The 18,605-nt window shown below is 34.3% G+C and overlaps 1 protein-coding gene across 1 annotated transcript; it reads left to right on the forward strand.

Annotated features, from left to right (window-relative positions):
• Positions 1-11,670: 11,670 nt before the first annotated feature.
• LOC133322583 (uncharacterized) lies at positions 11,671-18,292 on the forward strand. The gene is made up of 6 exons (XM_061531564.1): positions 11,671-11,691; positions 12,673-12,848; positions 13,022-13,144; positions 13,216-13,981; positions 14,058-15,322; positions 15,394-18,292. The coding sequence occupies exons 2-6, from the start codon at positions 12,675-12,677 to the stop codon at positions 18,286-18,288; spliced, it is 5,223 nt and encodes a 1,740-aa protein (XP_061387548.1). The 5' UTR covers positions 11,671-11,691; positions 12,673-12,674; the 3' UTR covers positions 18,289-18,292.
• Positions 18,293-18,605: the final 313 nt, after the last annotated feature.

Genomic DNA, 18,605 nt, shown 5'->3' on the forward strand with positions numbered 1-18,605 from the left:
AATAATATTAAAATAATATTTTGTGAAAATTTTGTGATGTATAAATCTGATGCAGTTATAGTACGTATTTCCAAAACTACCTCCATGTCCCAACACCACACACCAATTCTGACTGCAATAGAAATCTAACTCTATACTAATTTTGTTACCATTTATTTCCTTTCGACTCATGTAGTACTTATTTCCAAAACTAATACCATATTTCATGACTCGAGCTTTATAGGTTTACACATATTTTAATTTAACAAAATTACACTAATACATTAATATTAGGTTGGGGAAAAAAATCAATTTTTTGTGTAAATGGTTTAAAACAGTTATGGTCGATTTTTGGCTCCTGGGCTATGTTACAACTGCTAACATGCCGGTCAACTTTAATCATTTCTCCGATTTTATCGACATTTTCGACGACCGGCCAACCTGTGCGATGTGCATCTTTAACATCAAAAATTCCTGAACGGAATCGTCGACACCAAAATTGCACATAAATGGTTGTTACAGTATCGGAACCATAAACACCATACAGAATTTTAGCCGCTTGGCTTGCATTTTCGCCTTTGCCAAAGAAAAATTGTAAAATGTACAGAATTTTCTCTTTGTTCACTTCCATTTTTAACCTGTAATTCACAACTGAATGCACCAAACAAAAAACAGCAAAATAATTGTTTACTGAGATTCCTTCCAACAGGCAAAAATCTGAAAATTTTTGATTGAAACTTTACAAGAAATCTATCAGTACAGCCATATGCCGAAAAAATAATGGATTTCTTTTTGCCCAACCTAATATATCATGACTCCAGTCCGGCCGCTTTACACAAAATAATTGTACCAAATTTAGTCCTATTTGGAACACCTTTGTACGAATTTCCAAAACTTCCTAGATAACCCAATCCTACACTACAACAGTAATCATAATTCCCAATTTTAAGATTCCAGCTCTAGCGGTTCATCCAAATCCAAATTTGTTACCATTCAGTACACATTAGTACGAATTTCCTAACTCTAACTTAGCTTTATTGGTTCACCCAAATCCAATTGGTGCCAAATTTAGTACACATTAGTATTTCCAAGACTTCATACATACCCTAATCCTACAATTATTCTAACTCTAAATTGCAGGATTCCTGCTCTATTGGTTCACCCACATTCAATTTGTACCAAATTTAGTACCATTTAATACACCTTATTACGAAATTCCAAAACTTTTCTCCCAAAATTGATATTGTACCAAATTTAGTACACATTAGTACGAATTTCCAAAACTTCCCACATACCCCAATACTACAGCCTAACAGTGATCCAAATCCAGTGATCCAACCATAATCCAAATTGTACCATTTAGTACCCATAAGTACTAAATTTCAAATTGACATCCACACATCAATGATACACTGCAACAGTAATCTTATTTCCACGTTTCAGTGTTCCGGCTCTATAGGTTCACCCAAATCCAATTTGTACCAATTATAGTACGATTTTGTATTTTTTGTACACTTCAGTAAAATATTTCCAAAACCTACGACATATACGACAACCCTATACTCCGACGGTAATGTTAATTTCAAATTTCAGGATTCCAGCTTCATCCCGTACATCCATATTAAAACCGTACCGAATATAGTACAATGTAGTACTTTTCGTATGCATGAGTACACATTTCCAAAACCACCTCCTTATATCGATCCAACTTCTTAATCTCGATTCGCATTCCAAATTTCAAGATTTTAGCTCTAGTACTTTTTTTAGCTTTTAGATTTTAGCTTTTAGTACTTTACGGATATTGGACTTTTTTTATTAATATAGATACAAATACCTATGACAATATTTTTATGACTTTTAGGAACGATTATGCTTAAGTGGCATACCAATTTTCATTATTTCAGGTATTGGACTATTTTCTATTTAGAAATATGTTTGAGGAGTAAGTCCTTTATTTTAAAACGGAAATTTCCTTCTCTTTGGACTTTAATTTGGTAGACACCTAGCAACTCTGTTTTATTCATTGCTGAGAAAACTATCCACATGTATTTAATTATTCTTAAGAGATTTTTTATGTGATCTTTTCTTGATCAGATTATGTATTGTTGTATATAATCAATGGTAAGCTTCCTTGGGTTTTAAAGTCTGTTCAATTCTCTTACGTTTTTCGTTTAACAACAATTCTATTTTGTTTATTGAATTTATAAATTCCAAAACTAGTTTGTAACTTGTTGAAAGCTGTTGTTTATCTAATTCTTTGGCTCTCATGTGGCTAATTTCCCTTTCTCTCTCAATTTTCCATTTTAAAATTCTCAAACACGAGAAATTATTTTCGTTCTCTTCTCTTGGACCGGCGTTCTCTTAGAAAACAATGTGTTATCATTTCAATTTGTTTGCCAGCACATAATTGTGATTCATTTTTTAACAAAAATAATTTACAAAAGGATTTATAAAGTTATTTATTTTGTATTTATGGAACACCTCCTTAGTAACAGTTATTGTTTGGCATTTCATTTCTTTTTTAGATTTTATGTTTGATATCGTTTGTTTTTTTTTTTTTCTTGATTAAAGTAAATTGGGTTATAATAAAATTATTGTAAAAGTTGTTTACTTTTACTTCGGCGTGTAAAATTCAAGGTTATTCATCGGGTAATATAATAATAACTGGATCAAAATTAAATGAAATAAACCAAAATGTTGTTTTTGTCGGGTTTATCTTATCGTTGATGGATTTTGAAAGCATAGATAAATTGTTGAATAAAATTGCCTGCTTGCCTTGCCTGTCTGTCTGGTTTATTATTAAAATAGTTTGTTGGCTTATATAACAGGTGCAATAGGGTGGGGCGAGACTTGATGTGCACATTTCATTTTAATTAAATTTAGTTTCAAATGACTTTTGGGAAGAAAAAATATAATGGATCCTCTTTTTGTATCCATATTAATGTTGATACATATATATTTTTTAATTTCATTATTATCTTCCTTTTCCTCTTTCCTCCCGCCTTTTTTGTGGTAGTATGTCGCTCAATTGCAATTAAAATGTAAGACATTATGTCGTGTAACAATTCACTGCTTTTTGTTGTTGTTATTGTTTCAATTTTATGGATTTTCCCATTTTTTCTTTTGCTTCAACAATGGAAAATGAGTTTCACTTACTGATTATTTTTTTACTCTTCATTTTTGTTTTGTGTGCAATTTTCTTATGCCATATATTCGTTTCTTTTTTTTACATTATTGCAAATTATTCTTTACAATTTTTCTTTCTTTTGTTTGGAAAATATAATGCAAAAGTGTTGTTGTTTTTGTTGTATTTTGTCATACTCGTGCAACATGCATTTACGATGCAAGTACTTGTATTAGCAGTAGCTGTAAAAACAACAACAACAATGCCATTGAGATATTGCAAATTATGTGTGTGTACCCATAGAAAATGTGACAGATAGAGGAAGCAAAAAAGAACTACAACAAACCTTTTAAAGGCATGAGTATTTGTCAACAAATGTATTAATATATCATCCAGACCTGGAAAATCGAAATTAGAAAAATTTAAAAAATTAGGATTAATTTAAATTTGTATACCCTCAGCCTGATGAGGATATAAAAACTTTGATATGGCAAAAATGTGTCTCATCGAAATATTTGTTTTAGACCTCACGTTTCTTTGGACCAAATTCGTTGCAGACAATTTAAAGTGCGCCCGATAACTATCGAAAGGAGTAACCGATTTCATCCAAACATTGCATATGGTAATATTTCTTCCAAACCTAGTTCAAGTTCGAAGCTGGGGAATATCGCTGCACCCCTTCGGGTACGTCCCACACAAAATGGTCAAAATTTTGCTGAAAATTAATTTTGTAATATAATGCGAACGGGCTATCCGATTTGAACCAAACTTTGTACAACCAATTATATTTACCAAGCCCAGAGATGTGACCAATTGTTCCGCTACTTCTGGCACCTCCCCCACAAATGATCGAAATTTTTTAATATTTATAAATTCAATATTAGGCGAATGGAATGTCCGATTTGAACCAAACTTTGCACAACCCATTATCTTTAGCCTACATAAAGTCCGAAGGTGGAAACCGTCGGTCCTAATTTTAAGCGAATTGAATAACCGAGTTGATCAAAATTCACATTGTCATCAACTTCTCAACTATAGTATTGACACTCCTTCTGGAAACTCCCCCAAAAAGATTAAAATTTTTCAATATATATAAATTCAACATTAGGCGAATGGAATGTCCGATTTGAACCAAACTTTGCACAACCCATTATCTTTAGCCTACATAAAGTCCGAAGGTGGAACCCGTCGGTCCTAATTTTAAGCGAATTGAATAACCGAGTTGATCAAAATTCACATTGTCATCAAATGGTCAACATTTTCCATATTAATAAATCCAGTATCAGGCGAATAGAATGTCCGATTTCAATCTAACTTTGCACCACCTATTATCTATATGAAGCCTAGTTCAATTCCGAACTAGGTTTTTCTATTACCTCCTCCACACAAAGGGTCAATATTTTATAAACTTGTAAATTTAATTTTAAGTGAATTGAATAACCAATTTGAACAAAACCATCAACACACTTTCGAAGTTTACACAAAGTTACCTTTTACCTCTTTTTGGAAATTCGCTTTTAAAGGACGTGATAATTTTTTTTTTGCAAGAGTCTACATTTCTTCTAACTTTTCCATCCCTGATATATTCCTCTTTAGTTTACATGTTCATTTTCTCTAGTCAGTTGTTGTCTGACGATGTTCGTTCGTTCCCCATTAGTATTTGTGTAACAGTTGTTGTTGTTACTATCTATCTATCTATCTATTGTAGTATAATTTGATTTATTTTTATTATTTATTTAGTTACATATATTTGTGTCATGTCTCTATGTGACACTGTGTGTGCGTGTGTTTGTACATAGCAGAAAAATTGCACATGTGCTACCTTCATTTTTACCCGCCACCACCCCTAATTCATCAGCGGACTGCCAGTCGAGCCAGCCCACTTTGTTGGCGGAAATCTTTGGTGTTTTACTTTTCTTCTCTCACTTACCCTTCTTTCTGTTTGTCAAATTTATTTCTTTTAGTTTGCTCTATTTCTCTTGTGGTTTGTTGGTTTTCTCACTTTTGTGATTCTATTCTCTTGATTTAATGAAATCAGCTGTTTGTTAGTCCTCTCTCTCTTTTGTTCTCTATAATATTACACAAAAGAGTAATGCAATTTTCATGCAATTCATATTCCTCCTTATTGTTGTACTTTGGGTGATTGATTAGTGTTTCCATGGATTTAATCTGCCAACAAAAGTCAAAGAAGAAGAGGAAAAAACTAAAAAAGACAACAATAAATGAATTAGCAAAAGCAGCTGATTTTAATTTATTGTCTTCCTCTTGTGTGTGTGTGTTTGTTCCCTTTTAAGACGCTGATATCAACAACAATGACAATTGCAAAGGCAGTGATTAGTCTGGTTTTCCGCCTTTTTCGTTCTCCTCTTCCTCTTGCTCTGCAGTGTCCGGTAAATCTTAAAAATTAAACAAACAAAATAAAAATCCCAGCATGTTGTCTGTCATTTTCATTATTCGTTTATACCACCACATTGATGAGTAAAATAATCTGTTTAGCTGACAGACAGACTGCCAGAGAGTGAGTTGCTCGTTCGTTCATTTGGCGGGTGACTATGTGAATTTGATAAATGCGCTTTGTAATTTTGCGACGCCTTTGCATTGCTGCACATCCATTCATCGTTTGTTGATTTTATTTCAGTTTTTTTTTGCACAAGTTGACCCAAATTATTTGTTACGGCCGACCTAGTATTATATACTTATTGTTGTTGTTATTACTACTGCTACCAGTCGTAGTAGTATTTGATTCTTCGTGTTTATTCGTAATAGAACATAACTACAATCGTGTATTTTATTATTATTAAATGTTGTTGTTGGCGAACACAATGCAACAGCATTGTAATACAACAGACAAGAAATGACAGTATAACAGTTTACTCATTCGTGGACTTGTGTCTCTCTTGTTTTGCATTTTATTGTAAACTGTTGAGATTTTAGTGTGTGTCATTATGACATTTATGTCGTATGTCTGTAATAATACAACAGTTACTCATCATATTCATATGTGGAAAATTGTCATTTCACATGATGATTGGCATATGAATGCGGGTCGAACGAGAGGGCGTCTTTAATACTAATATGGCTTCTAACCTATATTTTCTTAGCAGCCCAAAAATGTATTCGTTTTTTTATTAGGAAAACAAAATAGATTTTAAATGTAAATTGACCCAACCCAAAGTCAATCAATGCCTATTTAAACTGGGGGAGGAGAATATTCAACAGAATGTGAGGTTATATTTGAAATGCACTCGTCTAGATGATGTGATTTATTAATTAACATCTTTTGTTTTTATAGATGATGATGATACAATTTTACATATTCTATTGATGATGTGATGAGGATGATGGTGGTGGCTGTATGCTATTTTATATGAAATCATTTTAGATTTGCGGTTTGATGATTGTCAAATGATTCACTATGTTATTTCTAACAAAACAACAAATGATTTAATATTTGTCATTTAACTTATGTAGTGGCTATGTTAAAAAGGGGATTTACAAATCATATGTATCTGTCATAGGAAAAACTCGTGATGTATTGCCAAGCGGATATACCCAGACAGATGGCGAAACTTCTATGAACGGCATATTGTTGCACACAGAGGGATAAAAAAAGAAAGAAAATACTGGTGCCGGTTTTACTGAGACCAACCTTGCATACACTCACTCAAAATTATAGTTTTTTAAGCCATAGATTAAAATCATGTGGTCCAGTCAGGCAGATATATCATATATTTAAAGTCAAATTGTCCTATGGATATATTACGGCTACTTTATTTGTGCAAACCCTTCAGTATCGGCAATAAGAAGGATCCATCTTAAGCTTAAATAACCATGTGCCTATGATATTGCAATTGTTTTCACAATATATTGACAAGCTTCAGGTAAAAACTACTGTGGGACACTACGGGGCATGTATTTCACATACCACTCACCCTGGCTCCTTATTGCCTCAGGAAGGCTGTACATTCAGGCATTAATTCCGATACACTTATATTGCGAGAACAACGCTTTGATGAATTAGGACGCGAAATCCTGGAGTCGATTCACATAATGAAACATCTTTTGCTTTTTACATCATATAATAACAACAAAGAAAATATTATATAAAATATTAATAAACTTGTATGCTATAGTCAGGAACATTCGAACAGACGAGTAAAATCTTTATAAGCTAGATTAATTCTGCCATGAAAATAACATATGATTTTAGTTTGTCAAAAATAAGAATTGAACGATCGACCAAATTCCTATGGTTCCGTAAAGCTGACACAATATCTTATACATGTCAAACACGATACGCCCACTCACCTGTCCCCAAAAAACAATTTGAATTTAAAAAGCCCCTTGCTTTTTAAAATAATTAAAAGTTTTTCTACTTACTTATCCAGGATGAAAAGAAATAATCGGAGGTCTCCGAATCTATCGAATGTTGTAATTGTATTTTCACATCTCCGAGACTAGATCTTCGTAATTGCATATTTTCGTACTTTTTGTGTGAATTATTTTTAATTATAAAATATGCCTTTCAAATACTCATAATTCTATTATCTTTCTCAAAACTGAAAAAAATTTTGGCTAATTTTACAACCTCCCATTTTATTACCACACCTCTATCCTCAACATAAATTTCACAACTACTGAATGAAAATTAACAAATTTATGGATGGTATCTCTTCGAAGAGATATACCAACCATCCATCACATTTAACATCTACCTTCTTCAAAACTATTTGAAAATTCACCGCGCCACATAAAAACGTTGTTATATATTTTTATTAATTGTTCATCAATTTTGTTTAGATTAAGTGATCGGGTTTTTATGTGTATTGTGTGCGTATGGTTATGTCGACTTTACTTCCGTTTATTTATTTTTCCAAAGCAATTCATTTCCATTACAAAAGATAAACAACAAAATGTTGAACTCTATGAATAAACATTTTTTTGGTTGTAAAAACACCTATGCCGCATTTTTTGAAGGTAATAGCCAATTTGTGGAGAGTTGTAACTTTTGGCTTTGGCTGGAAATCATCGTCTCTAATGGCTTTTGTTGATTTTGATTTTCACTTGTTGCTTGGTTTTACATTCCATCATCATCAATGGACGTCATCGTCATCATCATTGGTATATCGGCATCGGTATATTTGTAAACATTAGAATCTCTTTGTGTGGTTTTCCGTAAATTGTTATGATAATTTTTTTGTTTGTAAATGTTGTTTTACATTTTCTAATTTATTTGTTTTGTTGTTGTGGTTGATATGTCTTTTTATTTGTATTTGAAAACAAGCCACAAAAAAACTGATAAATTATATATGATTTTTTTTATTTCAAAGTTTTACGTTTTCAAGCAACAATGACGCCCATATTTTCTTTTTCAAATAGTTTTCTTTATTTTTCGATTAGATTGTATTCTGTATCTTGATTGTAGGGGTATGAGTTTCATCGATATTGCATTGTTTTATTGTATTTTGGGTATCAAGTTCGAATTTTTTCGATATGTTGCAGAGTGTAGTTTCGTATACGTATATTTCCTTTGATAAGAATTTTAAAAATAGGTTATCACAGAAAGGTTTTTATATGTACGATTACATGTATGTGAATAATTGCATATGAATGTTTGTTGGGTGGTAGGTTTTTTTTTATAGAAATAGCAACCACGTTTTATAACCTCCATCATAATGGTTAGCTAATAACCTTGAACATATATCTATATCACTGTGGTGGACATTTTTCTGCAAGATAGTTTTCTGAAAACCATATTACCAAATTACCGAAACACCACCTATTGGAAATATGTAAAATTCTGATTTAATTTAAAAAGAAATCCATAATAATAGTCGATTTGGTTGAAAATATAAGAACTTGGATTGGTTTACGTGTTACTCTTTTCCTAGCTTTAATTAGTAAGCTTAAATACTGTTTCAAATACCCTTTGAGAATCAAAATGACAAATTGTAGGCATTTACGTGATTGAACATTTACTCTGTCGATGAACAATGCTTCGAAAGAATGTTTTGGATACATGCGATAGGCACTCTTACCTTTTTCTCAGAGATAAATTCCAAAATCCTTTTCCGCCTTTTTCTTCCATATTTTTTTCTTACTAATTTTTCTCATTCTAGATGGTTGTCATGCAGCCGCACATCTTCAGACGTAACCTATCCTCTGACAACCATATTTGCCACATTGGAAAACAAATTGTAAAACCTTCAAAACAGTCTAAAATCCAGTCAATTTGATGGCAAGCGTAGGCAATTAGTTCTACTCCCATCCAAAAACCAAGTTTTTAATGAAATTCGATTTTTATTGGATTTTATTAAAGTTGCCTAAATTTGTTATATGTCCTTAAATATACCAGTCAATTTAACATCCCACCAACCTTAAATTTTGATGCCTAGTGTAAAATTGTCTAACGCTAATCGGATATAATCATCATTTAAACGTATACCCACCCAGCTTCTCAAGTGTTGCTTTTATGTTCCAATTCAATATTATTTATTTTATCGATAATAAAAAAATATTTTATTTGAAAATGTCACCAATTCTAATATTTATATTTTCTCTATTTACTTACAGAAATCTAAAAGAATTATCAAACAACAAGAAGTTGGAATAGATTCTTGGAAAATTCAGTTAAACAAATACTGAATACAAACGAGCGATACACACAACAACAACAAAGCCAGAGAAGGAAACTACTTCCAAAAAAAGAAAACAAAAAACACGGGCAAAATGGATCATTAAACAACAACAACATCATCAAATAAAAGGAAATGCTTAACTAACAACATACACACGATTCTTAACAACAACACCAACAACAACAAGAAATTTGCAACATAACACAAAAGTCGTCTACTAGCAACAACACAACAACATCGCCGCAACAATTTGTTTTGTTATTTTTACATCATCAGCAACAAAGGATACAACCACCCAGCAACGTTAATTCACAATAGATGCAATAATTTGATTTGATTTGCCGTAGAACGCAGAGAAATACAACAAATAATTAAAAAAAAGTTGTTAGAAATCACTCAATCAACCGAGAACAACACATCCAGCAAGGCAATGTACATCAAAACACAACAATCAGCAACAAAAACATAACGTTAAATGTTGTTGTTTCTTTAAGAAATTTTGTTTTTTAGTTTCATTTAGAATTGTTTTGTTTTTATTTTTTCATTATTTGTTGGATATAAATATTTTTTGTTGTACTACCTCCTGCTCCTCTAAACTATACCTGGGAATAATAGAAATATCCTTGATTATTATTTCTCCAAATGCAATTCAATTAAACGAAAAAGAAAAACTACAAAACAACGTCAGCCATTAGCTGTTGTATTGATCAGCCCCAGCGTTTAAGAAAATCGATCTACCCAAGAGAAATATCAAAAGCCAATCAAGAAGAAAGCCTAATTGTTGCTTTTATATGTCTTCGGAACAATGCTGTCGCATAAATTGAAAAATGATTTGTTAAACGACATGGACACGACATATTGGGGACCGTCATCGTTCAGCTTTGCTGCTGTTGCTGCTATTGTATTGGCCAATCCGACTGCTGGTGTTGCTGATTTACATTTGGCAAACGCTCACTTGCTACAAACAAGTGTTGCCATTGCTCCACAGGGTGTTGCTGCAGATATTGCTAACAACAAGAACAGCATCCACCAAGATCAACAACAATATTAAAAAAAAAGAACAAACATCATTCAACGATAAACAAAACAAATGAAATAAAAAAATATTTAGAAAAAGAATATTAAAAAAACAACCCACAACAACAACAAAAAGAAAAAATAAAACATCAACAACAATTATAATAATAATAATAATAACAACAACTACAAGAAGAAGACCATCAATTAAACGATTATATCTTAAAAAGAGGAAATAAATAAGAAGAAAAAAGGAAAACAAAGAAATATAAAATAAACTGCAACAACATCCTTTTTGAAAGCAGATTAAACGCAATCCTGTAAAACTGTATATAACTGTAAACGTTTTTCCCCGTTTTCGTTTGTTTTATTTGAAAGCCAAACTACTTGTAAACTTATAAAACAAAAGATTCATATATATATATAGTTTAAATTTCAAGAAACTCTATATATTTGGATTGTGGAGGATCATCATCGAACAAATAGAAGAAACAACAACAAGAAGAAGGAGAAATTAGTCACCTCAACAAAAGCAACATAATAATAGTAATAAAAAACAACTAGTGCAATTTAATAAATAAACATCCCCTCACCAACCACCATTTATAAGAAAGTAGTAGAAGAAGAACACACATCACCCTACAACAAACAATAAAAAACACACACCACCCCCTCTTAATCTATACTTTTCACTGGCCAAAGAATTACAATTTTGTGGATAAATATCAACCATATTAATAAATATATATGAGAACTTGCAACGAAAAGAACAAAACGTAACAGCAATATCGAAGGAATTTGTTGCACACCCACAGTAAATTGTTATATTCTGTGGTATTAGTTCAAAGTAGAAGATCAATCGTCAGCATCATTTTGTCATCAGACATCAGACAGTATAACTACCAGCTCTAAAATTCTAGTTAAACTAAAACGGTAAGTTTTTGTTGGCCAAAAAAAAAATTGTTTTTGTTATCCGCTGCAATCCTTAAATAACATCCTTATTTGTTTATCCATTTGTAGCTAATCCTTTATATCCACTATTAACATTAAAACACTTAAGGTCCCCTTTGCCATTTGTTGTTTTTCAAAATTATTAATTTTGTTTTCACGGTATTCGTTTAGTGTAACACACCGTGTAAATATCTATATCCAATAAAATACAATTGGAATTTTGCTTTTTTAATTGTTTGCATAACCTCAATATTATTAAAGCAAAATTTATTTTCAAAATTGTAACATTTTTTAATATAAAATTTTAAGATTAATATATTTTATGGATTCATTTGAGATCTTTGGCAATTGTAAAGAGTTGATAGGTTTTTAATATTTTTGTTAGTTTGTTTGAATAAATTGCAAAAAGGACCTAAATGTTAATAATATTCAAAATTATTTGTTTCTTCTCATACATATTTTTGTTTTATTTCACTTTCCTGGCCAATTAGAATTGTTTTTCTCGTATTGAATCAACGTAACATATCATTAATCTCTTGTATTTTATAGCGATTTGAAACGGTAGATAGAAAAGGACACTTTGTAATGGGTTTGTGCAATTCACTGTCACTTTCAAGTTTTCTAAAATGAATCTATAAAGAAATGAATATTCACATTCCGACCCTAATGACTTTTGTTTGATTTCAATGTTTTTCATTCAACATTCTCCTTTGACATGTAACGTTGATTTAATACAGAATATTTTACGTTGTTTTTTTCCAAATTTTTTTCACTCCATACCCACCACCAAAAATGTTCCTACACCCTTCACACCTCCTATTGATTGACAACCATGATACATGTGCATTTGTCTTATTTACTATTTTTGATGATGTGTCTCTTTTTGCTCTTTTCGTTTACAAAATACATTATCACAACAAAAAACAAAATGTAACAAAAAATCGAAAAAAATCACACACACAGGTATGAAGTATCCTCAACTAGTGTCGCCTCGTGCCGTGAACGCCATCTCTGATTGGTTAGTATCACGTTTGGAGCAATTAGGCGTCGAATCACCACAGATCTATACAAGACTACTACTATCTCTCTTACAATCGTCAGTTCAAGTGAATGATCCAATTGAATTCAGCAACTTGGAAGTAATTTAAAATTCTAATGTTCCGATATTTTAGTATATGTATTGTTATTATTTTTGTTTACAAGCTAAATTTTGGTTTACAATTTTTCTTTTCAAAATTTGTTAACATAGCCCCTAGGCACTTAAACAGTTTCTAATAGAAATTTTACGATTTATTTTTACTTTCAAAATTAGGCATTTTTTGCTAATCGCAAAGGAGGTCACAGCAAACGTTTTCATTTGCCCTCCGATACTGAGACATTGAAGAAACTAAATGCCGTACAATGTTTAAGGGAAATTGTTTCAAATGAACAGGAGGTAAGTAACTGAAAAACTTCGTCATTATTCTTCTATTTAATTTAAATGTAATTCTCTTCTCCATTTTATAGACTGCTGCTATAGAAAGACTTGTTGATGAATTGTGTGAAAAACTAAAGGATATTGAAAAACGTAGCCAAGAATTGAATGATGAAGAACGTTTTCTAATCGATACCCAATTGAAAATTGATACATTGTCATCGTCTGGTCCAGCTAATACTGGCATAAATCATCAACAACATCACAACCAATCACTATCATCATCCTCGGCATCCTCTTCAACATCAACGTCATCATCTTCGGCATTTTCTGCACAACCACAAATTTCTTCGGCTTCTCAGAGAGATCAACAACAACAACAGCATCATTCACGTCGTAACGGGTCAAATGCTAACAATGAAAATGCTATAAACGATAGCGATAACGATCCCAAAAAGCGTTATTTTCGCGCTTTTCCTGCCTTGTCAAAGGAAATGGAAGACTCTTTTCGTATATGGCGTCGTAATGCAAAATCTTTAACTTGGCCAATAGTGGGACGTTCCTCGGTTTCGGTTACTGAAAATCAAAATCATACATCCGATAATTCTCACCAAACTTCTACAACAAGTGTATCGTCTCTTGCTGATAATAAAATTCTTGAAAAGAAGTCGAAATCATCAGGCTTTGGAGTTGAACAACATTTGGAAATTCATAATAAACTAAAGGCAGAATATACTGGAGATAGTGCCATTGGCCGTTCAGGATCTAGTTTGTGTGGTGACGTACAACAACAAGGAGCAGCAACAACAGCATTAGGAGCAGCGGCAAAGAAGAAATCTAAACGTCGCCGAAATCAAGGTAAATATCCACAACTAAAGAGAATGCTTTCTATCCATTTGTTTCATATCATTCTTGCCCTTCTTCCTTCTTTTAGCTTTGTGTAAAGGAAAACAAATTCCAAATCTACGCAAACCCACTACTACGTTGAGTGGCAACAACTCCAATCCAAATACTGGTAAATCAGCACATCATCGTAACACTTCACCAGCTTGGGATACAGATTTTAAAGGCTGCTGGGAAATGGGTCCCGATTTAATTAAAGAATTTTTGGCTCGCCAAAAGGGCTCCACCAAACGCAGTCGCAGCAACTCAGATAGCATGGATGCCGATGCACGCAATGAATACAAAATGCTTAGTGAAATACCAAAAAGTGATGAACTGCTTAGCGGCATAGAGCGTCCGTTAATGAAACGCTACGTTGACATTTCGTTTTGTTGTGACGATTCAGATGATCGTCAAAATTATGAAGTCGTGACCGACGATGGTGTTGATTATGTCGATGAGGATTATGATGATGATAATACCTTGGCCTCAATTGAAGAATTGTCAAGTGGCAGTGCGGCCAATGCCGTCATTAATGCCCGACGTTTGTATCAACGCGAGGGTACCTTGGCAAAGCCGTTCATAGTTTGCAGTGCCGGTGATGAGAGTTATTTGGACGACAGCTCTGAATCGGTGGATCATTTGGACTTTGCCAATTTCAAAGCAAAATTCAATAGCAGTGTTGAGGCTCTCTGGAAGGATGTTGAGCCCCAATCTACGGCATCTTCACAACAACAAGAAACCATTGAGAGTGCTGACAAGTCTGGCTCAATCGCCAATTCAATTGGAATTTCATCGGCCTTCTATGCCACAACATCCCTAAATGCTTTGGCTCCCTTCAAACAGGACTTGTGGAATTTCTGGTCTAACTACAACAACCAACAGCCTCAGGCGTCCTATGAACAAATGACGAAATTCTCGAACAATGTCAACTCGACATCATCCATGATAACAACAACACAACGTTTAGATGACAGTAGCGCTAGTTCTGGCGCTGGCGCCGATATTGCTAATTCAAGTGATTACTACTCTATGCCCAGTAATTTGGATGATTTCGATAAGTCGGTGGGTGCAATGCGTCGCATTAATGAAGCTGGTGCTTCCCTGGGTGTTGGCGGAGTTAGTGGTAGTGGTGGTTCACATACACCATCCATTAACCTATTTTTGCAGAATTCCATTTGGTCATCATCGGGAGATTGTGTTGATGCTGTGGGTGCTGTTAATGGTGAAACTGATGAGAGTTTCCTGTACAAGGTTTGGCATTCGAATAAGAAATTAAGTCAGATTGACATTGCCGCCAAGAATAAAGCGGAAAAGGTAAGAAAACCTGAAATTGAAATTGCTGACATATTTTAAAACCGTTGCTTTTATTTTCATTCGCTTTTCAGATCGTTGCCAATGCCATGGCTGATGGAGAAGGAGATATGGATAGTGGTTCTGTTATTTATAATAAAGGCAATGAGACCGCGGCAGCCTTACACATGGAAGGGGGAAATGGTGCTAAACTTGATTTTCCTCCCTACAACAGTTTGAAGTGGTCTGAGGGCATAAATGGCGGTCCTGCTTATAATAGCATGCGATCTAATGTCGTCACCTCTGGAGATCTAGAAACTTGTGGTGATGTTGGTAAATACGCAGCTGCTTATAACTCAGCAGGTGTGATTACATCAACTGGTGCCAATTGGGAAGCTCCTATTTATGGTCAAAATACTCAACCAGATCTAAAATCCTGGTGTGCCTCTAATCCCATGTCTTTGACCGAAATGTATGGCAGTGATGTTTGTGACAGCATTGCCCAAGATGTTGCTGAGTCCTCCCCTATGCCACCTGGTCCCGAAGTTACATTGCCCAATCATTGTGAGGCTACCAGTGGTTTTATTGCCTATGCTCGCATTAAGGCTAGCGGCAGTGTCATTCAACCCCAAACGAAGCCATTGCAATCCCAACAACCCATTGCTCACATGGCCAGTAGCGACTATTTTCGTGGTGGCGAAGAAGAAAATCTCTTGACTTCCGAACGTACTCATTTTCATCCCATCGAAACCTATGTTGATGGCTACACATTCGATATAAGCAGTGCTTTGGATTGTGTTGAATTTGAGCGCAGTGCCAGCGGCTATTTATGCCATGAGTCCAATGAATATTTGGAATATACAAGAAATGATATATATGTGGCTGATGAAGAGGTGTCCAATACCAATTTAATGAATTTTTCAGCCACTGCTTCGTCGCAAGTGGCCGATGGACGTATACACTCGGCCAAAGAAAAATCTGAAAATAAGGAAACGTTTGTGCTAAAGTTCAAGTTAAAACGTTCGGGAGAAATCGCCTGCCAAACAGAAGAAATTGATTTCCAATTGGCAGCAGCCAAAATGTCTAACCACCAGCAAATGACTGGCATTGATGCGATGGAAATGTCCATGTTCTCTCTGGACAATTCGTTGACTCTTAGCAGGCAAGCAAATAATGAAGCCATCATGGCAGCAGTAACTCAAGCTGTAGCCGCAGCTGCTAAAGCTGCCGCTGAACAGCAAGGCTTGCATACAACTGCACATCATAACTCTAGCCTAGCTGCTTGGGTACCAGCAGCCACACGTTCGGAATGTAGTCAATCATGGGTCCAAGATGCCTCGCTGTGTGATGAAGTTGATTTTTGTCGTGCAACTGCTGCTTCGGCTGAGCAACTTAGCCAATTTTGGTCTATGCAAGAAGTCGAAAAGCAATGCCATAAACGTCGCTTGCCCCCCAGGGCAACTTTTGCCAGAGCCGATTTGGATAGAAATGAGGATAGTTCGTTGGACAATTCTTCGCATACCCTGTGGGGTATGTGCGCCGTTTGTAATAGTTGTGATTATGGCAAGTCATTGCCAGCCAATCGCTTGCTACGCGATGAATTAAAATTGGAAGCTGATGAGATAATGAGCGACTTGCGCTACATGCAAGATTTGTATATTGGCGAAAGTGATTCGGTGGCCGAAAATGCTAATGATGTTGATAATGGTGGCCTCGAGGCTGGCAGACATGAAACATTCGGTAACGAAGGAAAGCAGGAATATAATGTGGTCGCAAATACTCAGGATCCCAATGAGAGTGCTGTACAGGCCATAATGCTGCTTAAAGTCAATCAATTAATAGAGGACTTGTTGAGGCCCGAACAAACGGGCAAATTAGTTAGATGTAAATTTGAGGAGGAAACAATGGCTCAAAATGTGCCAATTGCTAACGATTGGTCAATGAATGTGGACGATGATGCTGTTGATAATTCAAATTCTTGGCATTTTGGTGGCGGTAGCCAAACTTCCCAAGCCATGCATAATATTTGGCAACACGATGCCGCCGTAGAGAATGTAGAAAAAGAGAAGGCAAAATTCGTTGCCATTCAACCAATGAAATTATTGCGCCAAGTTGGTGGTTCTCTGAATGAAGAAGATTTGTATGTAGACAAATTGAATTGGGAGCATGAACATTTGGCTAAAATATGGCAAAGGAATGATGAAGGGGTAAATACAAATTCAGCTGAGATCCCAGAAAGCAAAATCAATGCCACTGCAGGAAATGCCAATGAGAAGGAAATAACAAATGAAGAAAATCGTCATGATGAAGACAAGGAAATTGTGGAAAAGAAAAATTTGAAAAATCTACAAAATATGAATGCCACTACTCCCTCTACTCCTCAGTCAACAGCATCCTCCACATTGTCTGCTAATAACGCAGCCGCCTACAAAAGGGTCCAGCAATTTTTAAATAGTTCTGCTGCCAAATTGAAAATAGCAGCAAATCGTAAGCGACGTCATTCTGCCTCTCAGAATTTCTACAAGAATCACAATCTTCACAGTAATAATAATAATAACAATAATAACAACAATGATAATATTACTGACTTGAATCGTTACAAATTCGATGACAAAATGTCCGCAACTAATGAAATGCCTTTGGCCACGGCAAACAACAATGAAGTCACTCCCAAACAAACCATTATCACATGCAAATATTGGACCACCAGCACAAATGGCACTCAGGCTTCTATGGATTCGGCTGCGGCAGCCATGATGCTATTGGCTGCCGCTGCAAACAAAACAACTATAATAGATGGCAGTGATGGTGTTGATATAATGACAGCTGCTGCCACCACCACAAACTCCCATTACGATGAGGAGGATACCCACGATGAAGGCATCATGTTGGACGATAATACATTTGGTAATACCTTTTCTTGTCTTATTGATAAAAATGCCTCTATCTTGAAACATGTAACCATGATGACTCGACCCCTTACACGCTAAAAAATGATAACTCCAAAATATATAAATAATAATGAAATGCCGCCACTTGAAATCATAAACTACACACTATAGAAAAAGTAATACAAATACACAAGTTTGAGAGGGAAATCTGAAATGAAATGTAAACGTTTAATAATCGATCAAAGAACAGTAATATTTAAAAAAGTTTTGAAAATATTCCCCAAAGAAAAAGAAACAATTATAAAAAAGTAAAAAAAAACAAATGTGTATATTTCCCAGATGAAATTCAGTATACAAATACCCAAAACTCCCCACAATCCTCCCTCTCACTTGTGACAATAAATAACACTAACAAT

The sequence above is a fragment of the Musca vetustissima genome, unplaced genomic scaffold (genome assembly GCF_032173495.1).
Source record: "Musca vetustissima isolate MV318-11 ecotype Yass unplaced genomic scaffold, APGP_CSIRO_Mvet_v1 utg8237, whole genome shotgun sequence".
Lineage (NCBI taxonomy): Eukaryota > Metazoa > Arthropoda > Insecta > Diptera > Muscidae > Musca > Musca vetustissima.